Source organism: Pocillopora damicornis, chromosome 12 (genome assembly GCF_964200805.1).
Source record: "Pocillopora damicornis chromosome 12, jaPocDami1.2, whole genome shotgun sequence".
NCBI classification, from domain to species: domain Eukaryota; kingdom Metazoa; phylum Cnidaria; class Anthozoa; order Scleractinia; family Pocilloporidae; genus Pocillopora; species Pocillopora damicornis.
Window position 1 is genome coordinate 14,874,325 of NC_142681.1, and position 21,167 is coordinate 14,895,491.

General features: G+C 40.0%; 1 protein-coding gene and 1 long non-coding RNA gene across 5 annotated transcripts in view; one reads left to right on the plus strand and one right to left on the minus strand.

Annotated features, from left to right (window-relative positions):
* Positions 1-8,027: 8,027 nt before the first annotated feature.
* The window catches only part of LOC149036667 (ATP-binding cassette sub-family C member 4-like), a 17,406-nt gene continuing 4,266 nt past the window's right edge, over positions 8,028-21,167 (minus strand). For 2 of the 3 annotated variants that reach the window (XM_089189079.1, XM_089189078.1), the window contains 6 exons: positions 15,261-15,801; positions 14,361-14,743; positions 12,360-13,708; positions 11,188-11,758; positions 9,683-9,819; positions 8,028-9,309 (listed from right to left, as the gene is read on the minus strand). In XM_089189079.1, the coding sequence (XP_089045205.1) occupies positions 8,444-9,309; positions 9,683-9,819; positions 11,188-11,758; positions 12,360-13,708; positions 14,361-14,743; positions 15,261-15,791 (3,837 nt within the window). In that variant the 5' untranslated portion in view covers positions 15,792-15,801 and the 3' untranslated portion in view covers positions 8,028-8,443. The remainder of the gene's footprint in view (positions 9,310-9,682; positions 9,820-11,187; positions 11,759-12,359; positions 13,709-14,360; positions 14,744-15,260; positions 15,802-21,167) is intronic. The other variant, XM_089189080.1, reaches the window with a different exon arrangement.
* Positions 18,875-21,167, plus strand: part of LOC113664614 (uncharacterized) — a 4,213-nt gene continuing 1,920 nt past the window's right edge. Inside the window, exons 1-3 of one of the 2 annotated variants that reach the window (XR_016181546.1) lie at positions 18,875-19,410; positions 19,821-19,898; positions 20,125-20,169. This is a non-coding gene — a long non-coding RNA (uncharacterized LOC113664614). The other variant, XR_016181545.1, reaches the window with a different exon arrangement.

Here is a 21,167-nt window from a genome sequence, read left to right on the forward strand (position 1 = left end):
TTACTATAAATGTCAAAGACAGGGTTACCCCTGGTTCACCCCGGACAGAATTGACAAGATGGTGTGCGAATGTGGAATGACTCCCAATTGTCTTTGACTCAATCAGAAACAAATTATGGCAAAATGTATTTGCGATGCGGTCAACGCCACAACCTGTGGTGGTGTTCTAAACAGAACAAGGGATAACGATATATATTGGCCGTGATCGATGCCTTTTCCAAGTACGCGTGGGCCCGGCCGTTAAAAAAGAAAACAGGAAAAGATGTGACGGATGCGTTCGCAAAAAATATTCAAGGAAGCCAAGGGAAGGAAACTTCAGACGTTACAGACAGATGCAGGTAAGGAATTTTACAATCAGACCTTTCAAACATTGATGAAAACACAGGAGATTCATCCCTTTTCTACACATGGAGATGCCAAAGCCAGTATCGTAGAACGATTTAATAGAACCCTTAAATCGAAACTGTATCGCTATTTCGATTCACGGCTGCCAATACACTCAATTATGTAGACATATTGCCCAAACTTGTCATTGAATACAATCGCACCTATCACAGGAGTATTAAAACCACACTGGCTAAAGTCACCACATCCAATGCCAAAGAAGTGTGGAACAATTTCTATGGAAAATATCAGACTAAGAAGAAAAAGAAACCTGCATTTAAAGTAGGCGATAAACTCCAATTGAATAAAAAATTTAGACCGTTTAAGAAAGGGTATCTACCAGGATGGACGGAAGAAGTGTTTCAAGTTCGTAAAGTCGTACCCGGAATACTAACGACCTATAAAGTGCAAGAATTGGATGACACGCCCTTAAAAGGCACATTTTATGCGTGGATTATGCGTATAAAGAAAATAGGAACGCGACGACGTGTGCATAAACGCAGAAGACGTTGAAACAGACACATCACCATGTCTATCAAAGGGGCAGAGCAGAATTCAAGTCTAGATCTCTTTAGAATACCACCTACAGATCTTTCAACGGTAAAATACCGATATGTCAAAATACCACCTCAGACTTCTAGTATTATTCCTATCCAGGTGTATGTGGAACGATAAATTGATCCCATTGATCTTTCGAGAAGTTTTTTCCAACTGGATTTGGGTTTCAAAACCACAGAAAATGCCAATCTCAAAAAAGAATAAATTCATCTTCACGATGCGCTTTTGCGTAGCTTAAATTTGACACACATAGATTAATAGGCCCTAATTCTGTTGCTCCACGAGAGAGGGAAACTTTGTCCATATTTTCCGCTTTTTTTCCAAGTAAATGCGACTTTACTTACTTTAGGTAATTTTTCCTTTTTATTGGGGCTCGTTGCTTTTACCACTCTCCGAGGCTTCCAAAAGATTTTATAAAAGAAGGAATTCTTCAATTCTTCCGAGCGAAACGTAGGCTTCATACGTTAACATTAAACCAGAAGTCATGATCAACATACAAATAAATTTAAAACACCCATAAACGACAGCAGCATGAAAACATTGACGGGCGTAAAGGTCTGGCCTGTATGCACCATAGTAACTACTGACACCAGAGTGGCCAGTGGCGTTGCACTGTACAATAAGGCATCGATTCTTGACTGAATGACTGTCCTCTTGGAAATGACGCTGGTTTCGTTTCTAGAGATAAAAGGTATTCATAAATTATGTGGGCACTCAGTGTTCTAACTAATTTGAAATATTAACGAGGTGAGCGGGCGCCAAGCGCACCTTTCCTCATCGTTCTTTGTGAAAGTGCGTCTCATACGACCTCACGACAGCGTATGAATAAAAATAATACCAACTGAAGTCAAGTTAGATTCAATGAGATGTTCTACTTATAATAACGAACACCCCTTTCACTGACACTGAGGTAAAAACGATTACAATATTTACCAGCGCAGATTCTGCGCGAGTCGCTCTAAGGTGAATTGCAAAGGCTATTCGGAGTTTGAGTAGCCAATCATTTTCAGAGTGCGTTTTTAACACTATCTACTCAATATATACTGATATTGTTTAATTGACCAGCCAGTCCTGCGGTTATGATATGGGTTATATAAGACACTTCTTCTCTTTGAAAAGAGGAATTCTGATTGGCTCATACAGTGGCCCAAAGCTTTTTTGTTTTTTTGACTTATTTAAACTGCTAAGCTAATAAAGCTCTCAATTGAGACAAAACATATTTGTGGATTTTGAATAATTTGGGTCAACAATTAAGGGAATGAATAAAGATAATTGTTTTAGCCTACTTCTGATAAAAACTGACAATTTACCTTACCTTCTTACATGTTTTATCTTTCGTCCATATTCGTCCTCCCACGCTTGCGTTTTGACGGCGCAGATCCCGGAAAATACTTGATTCATTAAGGAGATTCGCTGATCGGACACTACAGCTGCGCGCAAGCGCAACTTCGCATTAGCATAGGACAAGACGGCAAAGTATGGCATGAAAATACACAGGAGGAACACACCCGTAACAGCCTGCCAACCAATCAAATTGTAGATAAGAAATATTGCCCCTGCAAAAGCAGGGACTGCCAAAACGGCTAAGACAAAAAACGTGACTGTCTCTTCCTCCATTCTTTTAACATCATTGGATATCAAGTTTAGAAGCGTCTAAAAGAGAGTACGGATTAGACACTAAAGGAGAAGTTTGTTCCATAAACCATTTGATTTTAATCTCCGGCATAAAGAAATCCGTGGCTGCGTTTTGAGACGAGACTATCCAAACCTCTACCAAATTATCTTTAAATGTGTAAAAAGAGCGCCATTTTGAATCTCGCTTAAAAGCACGGCCGTGTACGTTGTGGTTTCTGTAGCCTGCCTCCCCATTAACTGCTGATAAGTTAACTGTTTGTTTCTTCGTTGCTTTTGTTGGTGAGCAGGATTGCTTGCTCTCGCAGAATCAGCAACCACCGGTGATGTTTAATAACCCTGTACTCTTAGGTCTCCATATGGCATAAGCTGATTGCAATCGATTAGATTTCTGGAAAAAATCATTCTATATAGGATAGATAAATGTGTTCAAGTTTGTTCGGCTTAATTTGGGCGTTTAGGGCATTAGAAAAATCGTTTGAGCCTTCGAAAAATGCATAGAATGCGCTTTAGGATCGTGCTTACCTTGTGGTACACCACTCCCCTCGGGGCGCATCCTATTTTGATTCCCAATATTTCACATCTGTAGTCTTGCTGGTGCATACCAAGACCACCGATCAAACCACGGAGACACATAGCTAACGCGCAGGCGTAGAGCCGATAGGTATTCTCTGCCTCAGTTGACATAAGCTTAGAAACAAGATACCCGAGAAACAGAGGAAGGAGAAGGCGATAAGTTGTAAAAAATATATTCCCCGTCAAAATGATGATAACATCTTTGGCAGAAAGCATATGAAACACGCTTTTCCAAAGTTTGGGCCTTTTCCCATTCATCTTGCATTGATATTTCTCGCTTTTCCGAAGCTTGTCGGTGACAAAACGGCCAGAGTTCTCGTCTGACAATTAAAAAGTGAAGATACAAAACTGACTTTTTTATCTTCATCACCAAAGATTTTCCTGTAACCGCCTTTTGGTGCCATCACTTGAGACCTACAAAATACTTAACCATTATAAGCATGTTCAACATTATGGTTAAAAGTCTGTGCATCTTGTTCCAGGATTTCAGAACCAAGTTACCTGCTAAGAGTTGTCAACTTCATAAAATCCAGTAAGTCACGGTGTTTTGTAGAACCTCATGACTTTTATATAGCCTAAAACAAAATGGTAAATAAGGATACCCGTCACTGAATAAGCTTTGTGCTCAAAGAATGTCGAGTTTTCCTTTGTCTACTTTTTATGAACGTTAGAGTTTGTTGGCATAGTTTACGTGGGAGCGGTTGCTATTCTTTTTTTGTTTAAAATTTTGCGCGGGTAATTTGCGCGCGGCCGCCTAACAATGATCCCCTTGCTTGGGTGAACCTGTTGAGTTCCTGGCTCCCTCACCGTAAATATCATTCTACTCCCTAGAGCTGGAATGCACTTTGAGAGTGAAGTATATTCAATGTATAAAAACAGAAACCAAGCACCTCGAAGACCCGTAACTTTAAGCGCTAATTCATCCCTTTGATTAATGCCTGCGATGATAATTTTCATTCTGGCGAGGGCTCTTCAACAAAATGTTAATGATGATAAACTTACCAAGAGCAAGCCAACTTTGCAGGCTCCGCATTTAAGACGCAGTCTCTCTAAAAGCGGCGGTGCGTTTGGGGTCGAACAATCGATTTCTTTCAAATTTATACGGCCAACTTATGTTTGACGAGTGAATTGAGTCCATAAAAGCTTTTTTTAAAACTCCCAATATGATAAAACATCATTCAGTAAAGAAAAATCTTTATCTCCATCTAGAAAGATACAGCCGCCGAAAGTTGACTCTTAGCTCTAGGCGACCTATTTTTTTTTTTATCAATCAATTAATGAGGACGGGGAAAAAACTTCAGAGGCAGGATAGATATGACAAGATTCAGGTTTACAATAACACTAAGTTTCAAAGTCGAAGTCTTCGTATTCGTGGTACTTAAAGTTAAGTCATTTCCAGTTGATGTATGTGACATGAAATAAATAATATTTTACCACGGGAACTAATTTATCTTAAGGTCCTTTCTTCTGAATTTATGAAACATCACTGACAAAGTCGCCAGATATAAAATATTGAATGAAAACCCCAAAAAAAAACATGGTGGAATTTTTTTCTAAGACGATAAGGCTTCTGAGTACCGCCGTCAGGTCGCAAAGTAGTGTTGATAACTCGGTAACTTAACTCAAGCGTCACGCAACGTCAGGTTTGTTAGTAGTAACCATTGGTGTATTGAACTATGTTATTTAAGTTCGTTCTTGATCCTTCATCCACGTCGATAAACCACGTTTCCAAATAGTCGTCTACGATTTAAGATTTGACCAGAACACATAGTAAATCAACCAGGTATAATAGATCCAAAGACTACAGAATATACGAGACTTGGTTTTTCGTTTTCCCGCAATTCGTTCACGCACCTAAAAGTGCACGGATGAGTTTTCTATAAATTTATTTTTTATCACAGTCTTAGGCAGTCCCAGACCCCATCTTAAAGAAGAAGGACATATTTTATTCAGTATCCTTTTCGGTCCTGGCGTTTCAGAAAGCTCTAATAAATGTAAATCTTTTCAAGTCTTCATATTTTTCTTACCTCATCTGACTGTTCCTTCCTTAAGGCCTGCTATGCATGATCTAGAATCCAAATAATCCAAACCGTCAAAAATGTCACCATGAACAAAGTTGTGGAATTTCAATTTATCAAAATAGTTGTTTGAAACTTTTGTTGCCTAGTTTGATTCTTTCATGCATGAGCAATCTTCGACCATTTGTGATTGGTGTTTCTTAAGTTAGATGGGATTTTAAAATTCTTGCACATTTCCCTGAGCATCTTAACCTTGAAAAATGAAAGTCTGTTTTCAAATGCCATTTCGCAAAGGTTTTAGACATCATAGATCACTGGATGCTTGACACCAATTTCAGACTGTATTGCTACACTGGCTTTCTCATGCATTTGATCATCTGTTACCGAGGCATACTCTTCAGCCAGCTCTTCATTACCATCAGGCTCGTCGTCATCGCTGGAGGTTTCCTTACCATCTGACTGCTTTCTCTTCGCAGAGAGTCGCGAAAAAAATCTCTGGATTTGAAGCTTTGAAAGCCATTCCATTCTACTAAACATTTTTGTGCCATCGGTGTTGCGAGCATTGTCCAAGACAACGATTTTACTTCGCTCCAGCAGCACTCGAGCTAAGCGAATTAACTGCCGCTCTCTAATAAATGTAAATCTTTTCAAGTCTTCATATTCGTTATTATCTGTTTTTATCCAGACCTTTTGGCCAAGTTAGACGGGTCTCAAATCCATGCGAGAGCAAACAGCGCCATGTTACGCATCGGCGCTGTCGTCAACAAAATGATGCAAAATAATGGTGAAAGGGTCATTGTAAATTGTTTCGTGGTTTTGCTTAAGGTTTTTAGATGAAAAAAAAAACTCTTGGGAATGCTTGTTCTTAATGAAATGCACATTTCAACTAAACATTTCGTTTAGTTGCTCGCGGCTGTCAGATGTAAAAATAGAATTTTCGCCCATTGCCCACACCTTCAAAGCCTATGGTTTCCAACCATTTTATCCTATGGTTACTATTATTATGACTTCTATTACATTAGTAGATATTTTTTTGAGTGAAGTTAATTTAGACGAGTCTCAAATCCACGCAAATGCTGTGTCACGAATAAAGTGATTATTCAACTTCCTGGTGAAAAGAACATTCAGCTTAACATTTCGTTTATTTGCTCGCGGCTTTCAGATGGAAAAAGGAATTTCGTTTCATTCTGGCAATTCATCACCTGAAAAATTGAAACAAAATATGGTAAATGAGACGAGGATAGTAATACAAAAGATAAAGAATGAGACGAGGATAAGTTTCAAACATACGGTGTAGAAGTTGAGGAATGGCAAGTGACTGTGCAAAAACTTCCAAACCAACTCCTAACAAGTTAATCAACATCAAAATCACGCACTCGTGGTCTTTAAATAAAAAAGCAAACTAAGACAAGACAATCAGCTCGATAAGCAAGAGTTAGTCATATTTCTGTTCATCAGGTTTTAACTTGAGGATTGCGCGAATTAGTTAGACTATTTATGACACTTTTGGCGTCGTCTTCTGTAACGCGATCCTCGTTTTCGTTTGTTTCACTCAATGTAAATTGTCTTGCATCCGATTCTCTCTGACAAAGGGCTAAAACTCAAAACGTTCGTTTAGAATCTATTTTAGACGGCCAGTTAGTAAAAACACGGCTTACCGTTGATGAGGATACGGAAAGCTTTGCTCTTCAGCCGTGTCTTTGACATAAGGGTTCCCTTGCCGGCCATTGCGGCGAAATTGGTTCGGACAAAATGATGGATATCAAACGAGACAGAATAAGCTTCCGATTGAACGACACTTCCATTTACCGAGGCGATGCAAATTATGCATCGATCAATTCGAAGCTTCAACATGCACCTTAGGCAACTCTCCAGACACTTGAACTTTTGAATATTGTTTTGTTCAATTGCCTCACCCAAGTCCTGGATTCGATCGTCATTTTTTATGTAAAAGGTAGGATGAATGACAGTGACTTACTTGGAGGGCTCCGCATCTGAGCCATCAAAGTGAACTTTTAACCTTAAAAGAACTCCATATTAAAAGATATAACGCGTTCATTCAGCTAGAAATAATAGAAATACTTGAAAGTTCCGGTTCAAGTTTTCCATCCCACCCAGGCAAGGTTCAAAATCTCCACCCCCGCACACGGAAGAGAGTCATATGTTCGAACAGAGTGTGGAGATCACATGAAAAAGCTTGGCGTATGCGAAAGATCATTTTTTAAAAGGAGGGATGAGAGAGGGAAAATCTTGCACATTTAAAGTGTCAAGACGTGTCTTACATTAGTTGCCAAAGGGAAAGCATGTAATCTCCACACTCTGTAAGAACGCTGAGATTACCATCGTGCTCAGTTGTCACGACAACTTAATGTGTGACACAAAGCTCGCTGTTCGTAAGGGATGGGGTTGTGGTGGGGTAAGGTGGGGTCTCCTGGAGTCTTTGAACTCCTCTTTGAGGCAATATGTTTGGAAGAGACTGTAATAAAGTTATTTATCTTACATGGACTCAAACTAGTTTGTGCCGCTATCTCGAAAATCTGCCACTCCTCTTATTCTTTCCGCTTGTCCCAGAAGATCTAAATTTACAGCCAACGCGAATTTGACATGCTCATCGAAGGAGATCTAAATTTATACCCAACGTGATTGTTGACATGAAAACCTGTTACTCTCTGATATCGAACCTTAAATTTGGACATAGCCAGGCTACTGAACAGTTTCCCATTTCTGAATACACTGCTATCTTTCGTGCATTGCGTTGAGTAGTAAGTGGCGCACGTAAGTCGTTCCCAGGGCATCTCCATTGGTTTTTTACTTGAGATCAGTTGGGGGACAGACAGATAAGTGACGTTCACGTGGGAAAAATTTTGCTTTGTTTATTACATAGAACAAATGTAATCTACATTACGGTGGGTCTGTTCATTAATAGATCACCAGAGGATGTCATAAAGCAGTTGGAACATCAGTGACATACGCGCCTGCGCCTAATGTGCAGATTTTTCTGTTCTTATAACATTATGACTTCATCAGTGATCTATTACGGAACAGACCCACGGAAAAATGGACGTTGCGTGACACCCCGAAACATGACAGTGGGAGAGATTTTAAAGATGGATAGGAGTATATAGGAGCCAAAATCGAGAAAATTATCAAATGTCATTCTTTTCCACAATGTACAAAATCAGATCTCTAAAGAAGATTATAAACTGTAAAACATCTAAAGCTCTGTAGGATCAGACCTGCGTGACAGTCGAGGTATTTTAACCTTAGACTGCATCTCACTTAATGCTCATAATTGAATCAAATTTGTCAAATCCTTTCACTTTTCCATCTTTCAAGAGCAAAACCTTCTCGCAGTCTTTTATCGTGTTTAAACGGTGAGCTATAGTGATGACTGTGGACTCCTTCAGTTTGTTCCGCACTACATTCCAAATCTTCTGCTCTGTGTTTGGGTCAACATGCGCAGTTGGCTCGTCCAAGACGACGATTTTACTTCGCTGTAGCAGCACACGAGCCAAGCAAATTAACTGCCGCTCTCCGACACTCACATTAGCGCCATGTTCCAGCAGTTCGTGATCCAGCTTGGCCTCAAGTGTCTCGACAAAATCTTTCAGTTGCACATCCTCTAAAGCCTGCCATAATTCAGCGTCTTGAAATTTGTCAAAAATGTCGAGATTTTTCCTTAATGATCCGCTAAAAAGAACAGGACTTTGGCCTAGAACCGAGATACCTCGTCGAGCTTCTTGGAGGCCTATCTCTTTAATTGGGACATCGTCGATGATTATCTCTCCATCAGCATCAGGCATGCGCATAAGAGCTGCTACAAAAGATGACTTCCCAGCTCCCGTACGGCCAGCAACTCCGATCTTTTCTCCTGCTTTGATGCCAAGATTGATGTTTTTCAGCACTTGAGGTCCTCCCGGATAGTACGTCAGTGATACATCTCTCAATACAATACATCCTCTCCAAGGCCAGTCTCTGGGTGTTCGTTCTTCCTCGTATCCAGGCTCCCGGTCAAGTTTGGTATAGGTCATAACTCGCTCAACTGACGTCATGTAGTTTTCCACTTCAGAGGATTTTCTAACAGCGTATTGAGTCGAGCTCAGAGTTTCGATGACATAAACAAGAGCGAGACCAGCGTAAGCTGAAAAAAAATTGAACCTTAATCTATCATTTCGGACTTGTTCTCTCTTGATAGCTCGAAACATATAACGAAAACTTCACAAGGCTAGGTTACCTAGCCTAGTCCCGGCAGTCACTTAATAGGAGGGAATAAATAACGTGTCTTTTTTACGTCTTTCTTAGTGTCGGTAAGCTAAGCTAAGTAGGTAAAGAGAAGTCATCAACACAAGTTTCTCTTTTAAATCATAGAAGACACTTCAAAGTTTGCTCAGCACGTATAGTCACACCTATTTTATAAAATTATTCAGTTGTTCATGCTATGTTAAAGAACGATTATATAAGTTCTTTCTTTACATAGAAAGACTCAAAAATGTTCCTGAGAATCTTGAGCTTACCGGCATCTTGAGATACCAAGATTGCAGCCACAGCGACTGCACCGACTAACAAGGAAGCGAGACAATCCAAACGTGCACCGAGCCACCTACCGCTGGCCATCACCATAATGTACGCCTGATTATGAACATCTTGATATCTGAGGGGACGAGTTTTAATCATAATAAGTTTTAATAATGGAGTGATTTTTTAGTTGACTGTTGACAATGAACCGGATTGTATGAGCTTTGCATTACTTTGCTAAGTGATTGGTCCAGCAAAATTGCGCAAAACCAACCACCTATTAGTCGAACGCGTTTGTCAACGTTCAATGCCGTTTCCTCGTTTTTAAGTTAAGTCCTCTGTCAGTACTTGTGATCTTTTCTTTTGTTCTGATTAGCTTGTTGTTATTAAATTGCATTTTTTTTACGACAATCACTCCGAAAAAAAACTCAAAGAGATTACGTCGGGTCTGCACACTGAAGTGAGACCAGTGTCTCCTTTGGTCTGACAATGTAATGGAGTCCTTCAACAAATTTTTCCCGACACCCCACCCTCTCAAAATGATGTTACTCTCCAATCAACATTCATAAGCCTCCAGCTAAATATCTGAAAGATTACTTCCGTAACCAGATCTCATTCTTAGGCATGCCCCATTCGTCGAGATGAAGTGAGAGGCGTTAGCGCCAAATTTTTTAACGATATGGATACTCTTCCTTTAAAAATGGTAATTTCTCTAAAAACAACCAATTCTTAATTGTTCACTATCAGAACTATATCTCTTATTCTAAGTATAACATTTCTCGGAAGGAGAAGACGAGTGGCACTTGTCTGTATTTCCTGTTAAACTCATAATGGGGTCCAATTCGGTCTGGAAATATACGAAAGATTAACAAAGGACGACTGCGAAGCGGGACGAAATTGGACGACATGGCGTTCTCTTACCAATTAATCAAAACTATGACAAAATTGGAGAAAGAAACTAGACAACAGTTATACGTTTTCATAAAAAACGACGAAATTCCCGACAACAGTGCGCGCATACATTTACACGCTGGCATGACTTTTCAACTGTCCTATCACACCGTCCAATTACAAGCATGACACTTACACTGTGCTATTATTCCCCTAGTCGGGCTAATGATGACCAATCACGTTCGATAAATTTGCTACAGTTTTGACTAATCGTGAAATTTCTGCATTACGCGATCTTGTTGATTGACCGTTCGTACTATGGGTCTGTTGAAATCCTATCAGAAGAACCAGCAAGAACCGCACAGAACAATTACTGTAGTCTCACCACTGGATAGCTTCGTTTCGCGACCATGCATCGTACGGGAAGGTCCACTTGCTGACCAGTGTCTCAGTACATACCAGATAGGATTACAAAAGACGCGTGATGCAATTGCGTGTATTGCAGGTAAATAAAAAATAAATAGCCAACAGAAAATAAGCAATCATGAGTCATTTGTCACCTGTGCATTTATTGGCTCTGGTACCACACCCTGAATCAATGTCTCTAACATACCTGTATAGTGCATCCACAAAATCTCTCTGTCTTCCTCTAGTACGAATCGTGTCCAGTCCTATCAGGGTCTCTGAAAAATGAGCAAACACTGGGCTTCGGGTTATCGACTCTAACCTTTTTAGTTCTCTGGCAGTCTTCAAGTAGTAATTGGATAGAAAAACGACCAGCACGGAAATTGGAACAACAAGAAACATCAGCCAAACATTTGTGGCAACTGTTACCAGAATTTGGGCGAATATCACCAAAAGCATCTGCATTGCCGCTAGGAATGTTTTCGGTAACAACTCATCTACGCAGCCAATATCATTGGAGAAGCGATTTAGGATTCTTCCCACTGGATTTGAATCAAAGAACAGGACAGGTGCTTGTAAAATGGCCACAACCATTTCATCGTGAAGGCGCTCGGCGCACTTTAGACAAACATTTAAGAATCCATAAGCCCGAACGATAGTAAATATAAAACACGCGCCAACCAGACAGGCGAAGACAGACAGACAAGTCTTGTTCTTCTGATCCTCGGGGTTTAGCCTTGCAAGAAACGAGAGCCACAAGTCTGGAGCAACTATAATGGCTGAAAGAGATAAGATCAACATGTGGTGGTTGAAAGGTATTTCTATATGATCATTCAGTTAAACATTGCAAGATTTATTGGGCTTAGACACACCTGCCTGGGTTAGGTATTTTCGTTTGTATTATGGGGATGTTTATGTAAGCACCACAATGTCACAGAATAGATGCGTTTTGTGTAGGCAGTCAACCATGTTACACATTAATATTGCTAAAAAACTGCATTGGGTCTCAGAAAGTTAGTTAGAAACGAGTTTTTTACCTTTTTTAGGGGAGTGGGGCAAGTACGAGGCAAACGCGAGGAGCAAAACATCAGCTCTTCTTTCGCGCGTGACTCGCCATTCACGTTCGACTCCCGCTTGCTTCGCGCTTGTACGAGCAAATGAGATATCGGGAACATGGTCAAAAATTTGTACAGTGTCTCTTAACTCTACCATAGAATTTAAAAACAACGCGTATTGTCAGTTTATAGCATAGCCATTGTGAAACGATTTGCATGAAATAGAATAAAAGAAGTAGAATAAAAGAATTATAGGCAAACGGTTGCTGTCCTCCCTTCTAGGGCCTGACCCAAGGTTTGTAACTCACTCTAACAATGAGTTTACCTTGAGTAATGAGACTTAAACCAACCATTCCAGTTATAATCAAGGGATGTGCTCCACTTCTGAAATAGTCCCAATAAAGCCTGGATGTCACAACTCCGATTGCCCGATCCTCCTTTGCTATCTCCAAACTCCTCGCTTCATTGGGCAAAGCATGTGTTTTCTGGCATTTTTCAGCATCATCGTCTCCCTCCTTATCTTCCCAGCCGAACGGCTCAGGTGAGTCCGTTTTGTCCTTTAGAGCTGCTCTATAGAGCGGGTCAATAATTGAACTGATTACACCTTTGTCGTGCAGTTCAGTAAAGCGTCCCTTGTCGAGGACACGCCCTTTGTACAACACAATCACCTGATCAGCATTTTCCATGTGCTGTTGCTGATGAGAGGCAAACAGAACAATTTTATCGCCTAGTAGATCTTTGGTGCACTTGTTAAAGATGTGTTGGCTAACTTTAAAATCGACAGCACTCAGTGGATCATCCAGTAGATAAATGTCTCCATCAGCATAAACTGCTCGCGCTAAACTTACTCTCGCCTGTTGCCCTCCACTCAGAACCTCGCCGCGTTCTCCAACAACTGTTTGATCACCACCAGGTAACCGCTTAAAGTCTTCTTTCAGAGCGCAGACGTCGATTATTCTTTCGTAATTGGATTCTTCGAGGGGCTGGCCAAACAGAATGTTTTCTTTTATCGTTCCCGAGAACACCCAAGCAGTCTGAGGCAAGTAAATAACAGAACCTTGATAATCAATCGTCCCACTGGCGTTCGCAATTTCACCAGCGATCGCTGAGAGTAGAGTAGACTTACCACTTCCAACCGGGCCGGTGATAACTGTTAAACTCTTTGAAGGTGCAAAGAAGTTGATATCCTCAAGAATAAATTCATCTTCACGATGCTTTTTTGCGCAGCTTAAATTTGACACACATAACATAGCAGGCGCTAATTCTATTGATTCACGAGAGGAGGAAACTTTCTCATTATTTTCCTCTTTTTTTTTCAAGTAACTGCGACTTTGGCAACTTGGGGTACTTTTCGCATTTTGTTGGGGCTCGTTGTTTTCATCACTCTCCGAGGCTTTTGACAGATTTTCCAAAAGAAGGAATTCTTCGATTCTTCCGAGCGAAACGTAGGCGTCATACGTTACCATTAAACCAGATGTCACATTCAACGTGCCACTCAATTTTAAAACACCCATAAAAGACAGGAGCATAAAAACATTGGCGGGCGTGAGGGTGTAGCCTGTAAGCACCATAGTAATTACTGACACCAGAGTGGCCAGTGGCGTTGCACTAAATGACAAGGCATCGATACTTGACTGAATGGCTTTCCTCTTCGAAATGACGCTTGTTTCATTTCTGAAGATAGAAGGTTATCATAAATTATGTGGGTATTCTTTCGAACAAACTCGACGTCAGTGTTCTCTCTAATTTGAAATATTAACGAGGTGAGCCGGCGGGAAGCGCACCCTTCCTCATCGTTCACTTCTTTGTTTAAGTGCGTCTTTTGCGACCCCACGACAGCGTATGAAAAACAATACGAACTGAAGACAAGTTAGACTCAATGAGATGTTCTACCTATAATAATGAGCGATGATTCGCTTTCGGACGGGAATCTCACACGAGTCGCTCGGAGATGAATTGCAAGGGATATTCGGAGTTTGAGCAATCAGTAAGAGCGCTCTTCCACACTCTCTATTCAGTATATCCTGATATTTTGTAACTGAGCAGCCAATCCTCCGGTTATCAAATGGGTTACATGAGACACTTATTCTTTGTGAAGAGAGGCATTCTGATTGGCTCATACATCGGTTTAAAGGTTCTTTTTTTTTTTCTTTGTGGGGAGGATAGGCATGTTTAAACTGCTTAGCCGGTTGATAAAGCTCTCAGTGGAGACAAAACAGATTTCTGGTTATCTATTTCCGACTTTTGAATAATGTAGGTCACCAATTACGGGAATGAATAAAGCTAGTTGTTGGAGCCTTCTGAATAAAAATGATAATTACCTCACCTTCTTACATGTTTTATCTTTCGTCCATATTCCTCCTCCCACGCATGCATTTTGACCGCGCGGATCCCGGAAACTACTTGATTCATTAGGGAGATCCGCTGATCGGACAATGTAGCTGTGCGCAAGCGCAGCTTAGCATTAGCATAGGACAAGACAGCAAAGTATGGCATGAGAATACACAGGAGGAACACACCCGTAACAGCCTGCCAACCAATCAAATTGTAGATAAGGAATATTGCCCCTGCATAAGCAGGGACTGCGGAAACGGCTACGACAAAAAACTTGACTGTCTCCTCTTCCATTCTTTTAACATCATTGGATATCAGGTCGAATAACCGTCCTGCAGTGAATTTTAATAACCTCGGCTTGCTGAGAAGAAGCGTCTGAAAGAGGGTACAGATTAGACATTAAAGGAGAGATTTTGTTCCATAAACCATATGATTTGAATCTCCGAAATAAAGATATCCGTGGTTGCGTTTTGAGACGAGAGTATCCAAATCTTTACCAAATTATCTTTAAATGTGTCAAAAGAGCGACAACTCAGGCGCCATTTTGAATCTCGCTGAAAAGCACGGCCGTGTATGTTATGGTTTCTGTAGCCTGCTTCCCCATTAACTACTGGTTAATTAACTGTTTGTTTCTTCGATGTTTTTGTTGGTGAGCAGGATTGCTTGCTCTCGCAGAAGCAGCAACTAGCGACGATGTTTAATAACCCTTTACACCTGGGTCTCCATATGGCATAAGCTGATTGAAATCGATCAGATTTCTGGAAAAAATCGTTCTTTATCAGATGGATAAATGTTTTCGAGTTTGTTCAGCTTCATTTGGGTATTTAGAGAATTAGAAAAATCGGTTGAGCCTTTGAAAAATGCATAGAATACTTTTTAGAATCGTGCCTACCTTGTGGTACACCAGTCCCCTCAGGGCGCTTCCTATTTTGATCCCCAATATTTCACATCTGTAATCTTGCTGGTGCATACCAAGACCACCGATCAAACCATTAAGGCACAAAGCTAATGCACAGGCGTAAAGCCGATACGTATTCTCTGTTTCAGTTGACATAAGCTTTGAAACAAGATACCCGAGAAACAGGGGAAGGAGAAGGCGAGAAGTTGTAAACAATACATTCCCCGTCAAAATGATGATAACATCTTTGATAGGAAGCATATGAAACACGCTTTTCCAAAGTTTGGGCCTTTTCCCATTCATCTTGCATTGATATTTCTCGCTTTCCCAGATCCTCTGAAGCTTGTCGGTGACAAAACGGCCAGAAGTCTCGTCTGACAAGGGTAAAAAGTCATTTTGATCCAAAGGTCTTTGATTGCCCTCCTTAAGGACTCTGTTCATCCAACGAAAAAAAAGAGGAGATACAAAACTGACTTTTTTATCTTCATCAGCAGAGATTTTCCTGTAACCGCCTTTTGGTGCCATCACTTGAGACCTACAAAATACTTAGGCATTATTAGCATGTTCAACGCAATGGTCAGACGTCTCCGCATGATGTTTCAGTATTTTAGAACCAAGTTGCCTTCTAGGAGTTATAAACTTTCATAAAATCCAATAAGTCACGGTGTTTTGTAGAACCTCATGACTTTTATCTAGCCTAAAATGATATAGCCGAGCACAAAATGATAAATAATCAGGATACCCGTCATTGTATAAGCTTTGTGCTCGAAAAGTGTCGAGATTTCTTTCCTCTACTCTTTATGAACGTTTAAGTTTCTTGGCATAGTTTACGTGACAGCGGTTGCTACCCTTATTTTTGTTTGGAATTTTGGGCGGAATATTTGCACGCGGCCGGCCAAAAAATTGATCCCTTCGCTTGGGTGAGCCTGTTGAGTTCCAGGCCCCTTCTACATAGAGACCAAATAACGGGTGAACAATATCTTGCAATTATTCGAAGAAGCGGCGTGGAGCCAACTTTTCATTCTGAATGGAGCTTCCAAAATTATTCGCCATCCCGTTTTCCTTCTTGCCTCCTATAAGCAAGAACTTGTCACATACATGACAAACTTATTAATCACAAAAATAAATCAATAATTGTAACCGATCAACGCGAACATAACCAGGATAGGAGCGGACCAGAATTTTTGACTTTTTCTTGATGTAAAGTGCAAACGTTAAACTCTTCTGTTTTCTGTGTCGACGCCTGGTCTTCGAATTCTTCACCTTCGACCACGAGTTCGAATCACTTTTGACCTGAGAAGCCACAGGCACGGAATGGGTTTCATCGGTCATTTAACGTCCACCGAGACGTAAAATAAAATTTCGTAACCGAGAAAACGTTTTTTTTTTCTCAGGCTGAAAATAACCGCATAATAGTGCGTGATAGGTTATGAATGAATTTCTCAGTGTCTCGCGTACTGTAACATTTGAAATTAGGGACTTTAAGATCCAACAACGCGGACGTGACTGAAGCTGACCGGAAGTAAAAATACCAAAATGATCACCACAGTGCATGATCGTGACGTAAACAAGTCGCGTCCTTGCTCAAGAAGAACGCGCTGGACAGCATTTTCACGTTGTCAACAAACTGTAAGTATTTCGACTTATTTCAGTTACAAAAACACAGTAAATTGGCACTTTTTCTTTGTATATCGAAAGTTTTATCATCCCGGCTGCATTCGTCATTTCTTTTTGTATTTTCTTGTCAGGCTCACTCATATTTCTGAACAGACAAGAAAAGACAGTTCTCATGGCCTCAAACACCAAACCGGTTACGGTGTTACATATCATGCAAAGTTCTGGTACTGGCCTTCCGAAAATAGGTATCATGTCTGAGTATCGACAAGGAGAGGAATATCGCTTCAGAAGCATGCAAAGCCCTTCTGTTCCTTCGCAAACAGTTCCCTGGTCGCATACGAAGTATTGCGGAATTTGAAGAGCATCTTCTACCAGAGGAATGTGGTGCTTTTCCACCCTGAAGTTTGCCCTACACTCGGCTTCACTTTGGCTCTCTAAGTTAAACGGCGGGTAGTTATAGTACGGAAAATCCAAGTTGTTTGAACTGTTTTCTTCGAAAAGCAAAGCATATTCTTCAATCGTAATGATATTCGAGGCATAGCTGGGCAGCAAAATTTCGCGAGTTTCTTTAAAAGTCGCCATTTGCACTGAAAACAATACTATAATCGGTTTCTGTTGTTCAGAAATAAAGTAATTTCACTGCTCTTTTTATTCTATCCGCGGGTAGCCGCGTCGTTGAATCCCGCCATCTTAACTTAAAATTTCCCGCCACGAACACGGCGTCCTCGACACAGGCCCCACGCGGCTTCGGTATATTTGACGAAGTCCGCGTTGTTGGATCTTAAAGTCCCTATTCTCGAGCGGACAAAGCGTGGTCTTCACGGTCTGCGCGGTTTGCACAGTCTGCAGTCTGCAATCTGCGTTTTAGCATAACATCTCCTGTGATCTAGCCCACTCATTCAAAGCTTTTAGCAAAATTATAGCGGAGCTCGCAGAGCGTGGCCCCATAACTATACAAAATAGTAGTAACCCATCAAGCCGAAAAAATTTGGTTGTACGACCGTACGACCGTACAAGGTGCTACTTTTAGCATGCGCATTACGTAATGGAAGGGCGAGGGAGAAGGTAATGCGCAGGCGCGATTGCGCGCGTAACTTGGATATCACATTAGTGTGCGCCAAGAGACACCGTCAGATGACTATAAAGTGCGCATACTCGAACGTCGAGCTGCAGTGTAGCGTACTGCGGGCACACGGTTAGGCATTGCCAGGGGCTTTATGTGAGCTAGCAGATGAAATTTGCCACCCGCGTTTTGATCGGGAAATCAAACTGGTCAGGATGTAAATGAACAGTAATTCTCAGTATTTTGCAATTTCGAAACAACTCGTAAGATAACAATACCGGCAGAGTTTAAGCTTTGTCAACCGGAGGAAATTGTTATTATTCAAGTTCGTGGAGAGAGGGTTTTAATCGAAAATAGGCTGGATATAAAGAGACAGAGCGGGCAAAGAAAGCAACAAGTAAACGGCGTAAAGCGAGTCCAGAAAATCGCCTAAGAAAGTTACAAAGTACGCCAAAAGAGGCAGAATACGGCGAGAGGGACACGAAAGAGAACAATAAAGGGCATAAGTAAAAAGGCGAGTTTCTAGCGAAGGGCAACGCGAGAAGGAAATACCAGGTCGCTTCTGAAAAAAATTCATACTTTTTTTTACCAATCGTCGTTTGATACTAGCTTCAGTTTTTAATTCAACTGGTCACGTTTCGGTTAAACATTAACTCTGGCATTCATCGCCTAAAAATTCTTACGCCGGTTCATCGCTCGAATAATGTTGCAAAGTGTTCGTAATCTTCAAATTATTTCTTGTCCTTTCGTTTGAAAGTTTAATACAGTCGTGGTGTTATGGGAAAAGAAGTTATCTTAAGTATTTTGTTTTGCCTAGAAAGTTTTCAAATGATGTCGAACGGCGAGCGCAAGTTTCTACTTTTTTTCCTCTTCAGTTAATTATCGCAGGATTTACTCTATTCATTTGAAAATTTTGCGCTTTGCCGAAGATGTGTTGTTTTACCCTAAGAACGAAGTAATGGCCTTTCTCAAAATTAAAATAAAATGGGATTGAGTCAGCGATGTTTATGTTTACATTAAGTCTAACGCGGTTATTTGATTTTGACGATGTTGTCATGTGAGAACCCGTCAAACATTTGAGAATCAAATTACGGACCGCAAATGTGTGGTGCAAACAAACTCACGGGTAAAATGGAGATGGTTCTACAGCGGGATGAGTGAATTTAATTGTTTGGTTGTCGTACTCTTCAGCGCTATGTTTTCATGCTTTCTTCTCGATTCGTTCGAACTTCAGGAAATGGTTTGTGTCACAAAACATGGAGCCACTTTCTCTTCGCTCAACATCTGGAGGCATTGTGATGAACATGCTTGCGATACGATAGTTTTTTTCCTTATGCTGGAAACTGAAGAATTAATCTCTAAAATTGGTATTCATCACATTTTGCAAGAAGCGTCCGAGCTGTGATCGTGCAATTCAACGGGGTTCTGGCAATTTGACCGTACAAGCGCGCTGAAAAATACATGGTTCGCGTAAATAATTGTTGTTTACAGTTATCGAATTCAAGAGCAGTTTTTGAGTCTGTTTCTGTAACCTTCCAGGATATTTTTTGTCAAATTCATTGAGGTTTAGTCTCGGAATTTCATAAACAATTATGAATGATAGATTCGTATCGGCACCATAATTAAAGGAAATTTTGTCAACATATTAACAGATTAAAATTCGCGAACTACTTCTGTAACCTACTTGGATATTCTCTCTTGGAGTAATTGAGTCACACCCTCGGAATTTCATCAATAATTAAGAACGACAAATCCGTATATATAGCACAAGTGAAGCACATTTTAAACTTTCATACGATTGTAGGAAACTATACTTAATTAACTCTCGATAAATTGGCCTGACATAAGTCGATGATTATTTTATTATTTTGTAGCCCCAAAAGCCCGGCTTGTGACTCTGGAGGTACTAAACTTGATATATTTGATACACAAGGCACCCTTCAAGTAGAAAGGTTAGAATAAAATTACTTTAATGACCATACATTGCACTCGGTTTACAGATGTAGATAATTACTTAAAAAATACTTATTATAGCTGTATTCAGAAGCATAGACATGTAGACAATATGCTTCTGCTTTATTTTATTGTAAGGGGTTTCTTTTTATGTAACATGTATCCATCCTTTAATTTCCTCCTTAACCTGCCTGCAAATAATTGAATTTTATGTTTGAATTCAAGATAAAACAGAAGTCTTGCAGAGTTCTCATTCGAGATGGAATTCAGGTGAGAACATCATTACACAAGTTAAAATCATATGCTTCTCCTGAATCTTTAATTTTATTGCCCTGTTTTTTTCAGAAACCCTATTTTATATCTCTGTGTGACAGCTTATTATTAAAACCTCAGTGAATAGATATGCTATATTTTAGTAGTTTTTTTAAATTTTATCTTTTTGTTTTTGGCATTTACTATTTTAAAATTCATAAATGGCATTCCCTTTTCATCCTTGTAAAGAGATATTGCACATTTCTTTAACTAAGATATGAATTATGAAGTCAACTTAATTTCAATGAGTTTGAAAATTCATTTTACATAAGAGCACTTTACTGGCGTATACTCTTATATTTATTTGCTGCTTTTCTGTTACAAATAATTACCATATGTGTCTCAACCCTTTAACTCCCAAAATTTCATGAGTAATCTTCCTTACTGTCTGCCGTACAATTTATGTGATTTTAAATTTGAGAATTTGGAATTGGATCAACCAATAATCCTCAAATTGATATTTGTCTTAATTCTTGTTACTTGTCTGCTTTATGTCATACTAATAGTGTAAGGAGAAATTCTGTCAAGGTTAACAGTGGGACTTAACCCTCTAACTCCCAAGATCTCATTAATAATTCTCGTTACTATCTCCTATACAGTTCTTGTGATGTCAGTTTGGAGGATTTAGTATTGGATCATCTTGTAATCCCCTAACTGATATTTTTCTTTATTCTCATCACTTGTCTGCTTGATATTGTTTTGATATTGTAAGGAGAAATTCTTTCTTGGTCACTTATGGGAGTTAAAGGGTTAAAATGGGGGATTTCAACATATTGTAATGATTAAAATATTCCTAGGCTTTCAAATGTACCAGTAACAAAAAAAATGTGATGATAATCTGATGATATGAAACACTTGCAATGGAAAAACCTGTTGCTGGTAGCTTATGTCTTTAATGCTTAAATTTTCATGGGAAATGCTTTTCTTTGAAAGTGGGGATACAGACGTTTTTAAAG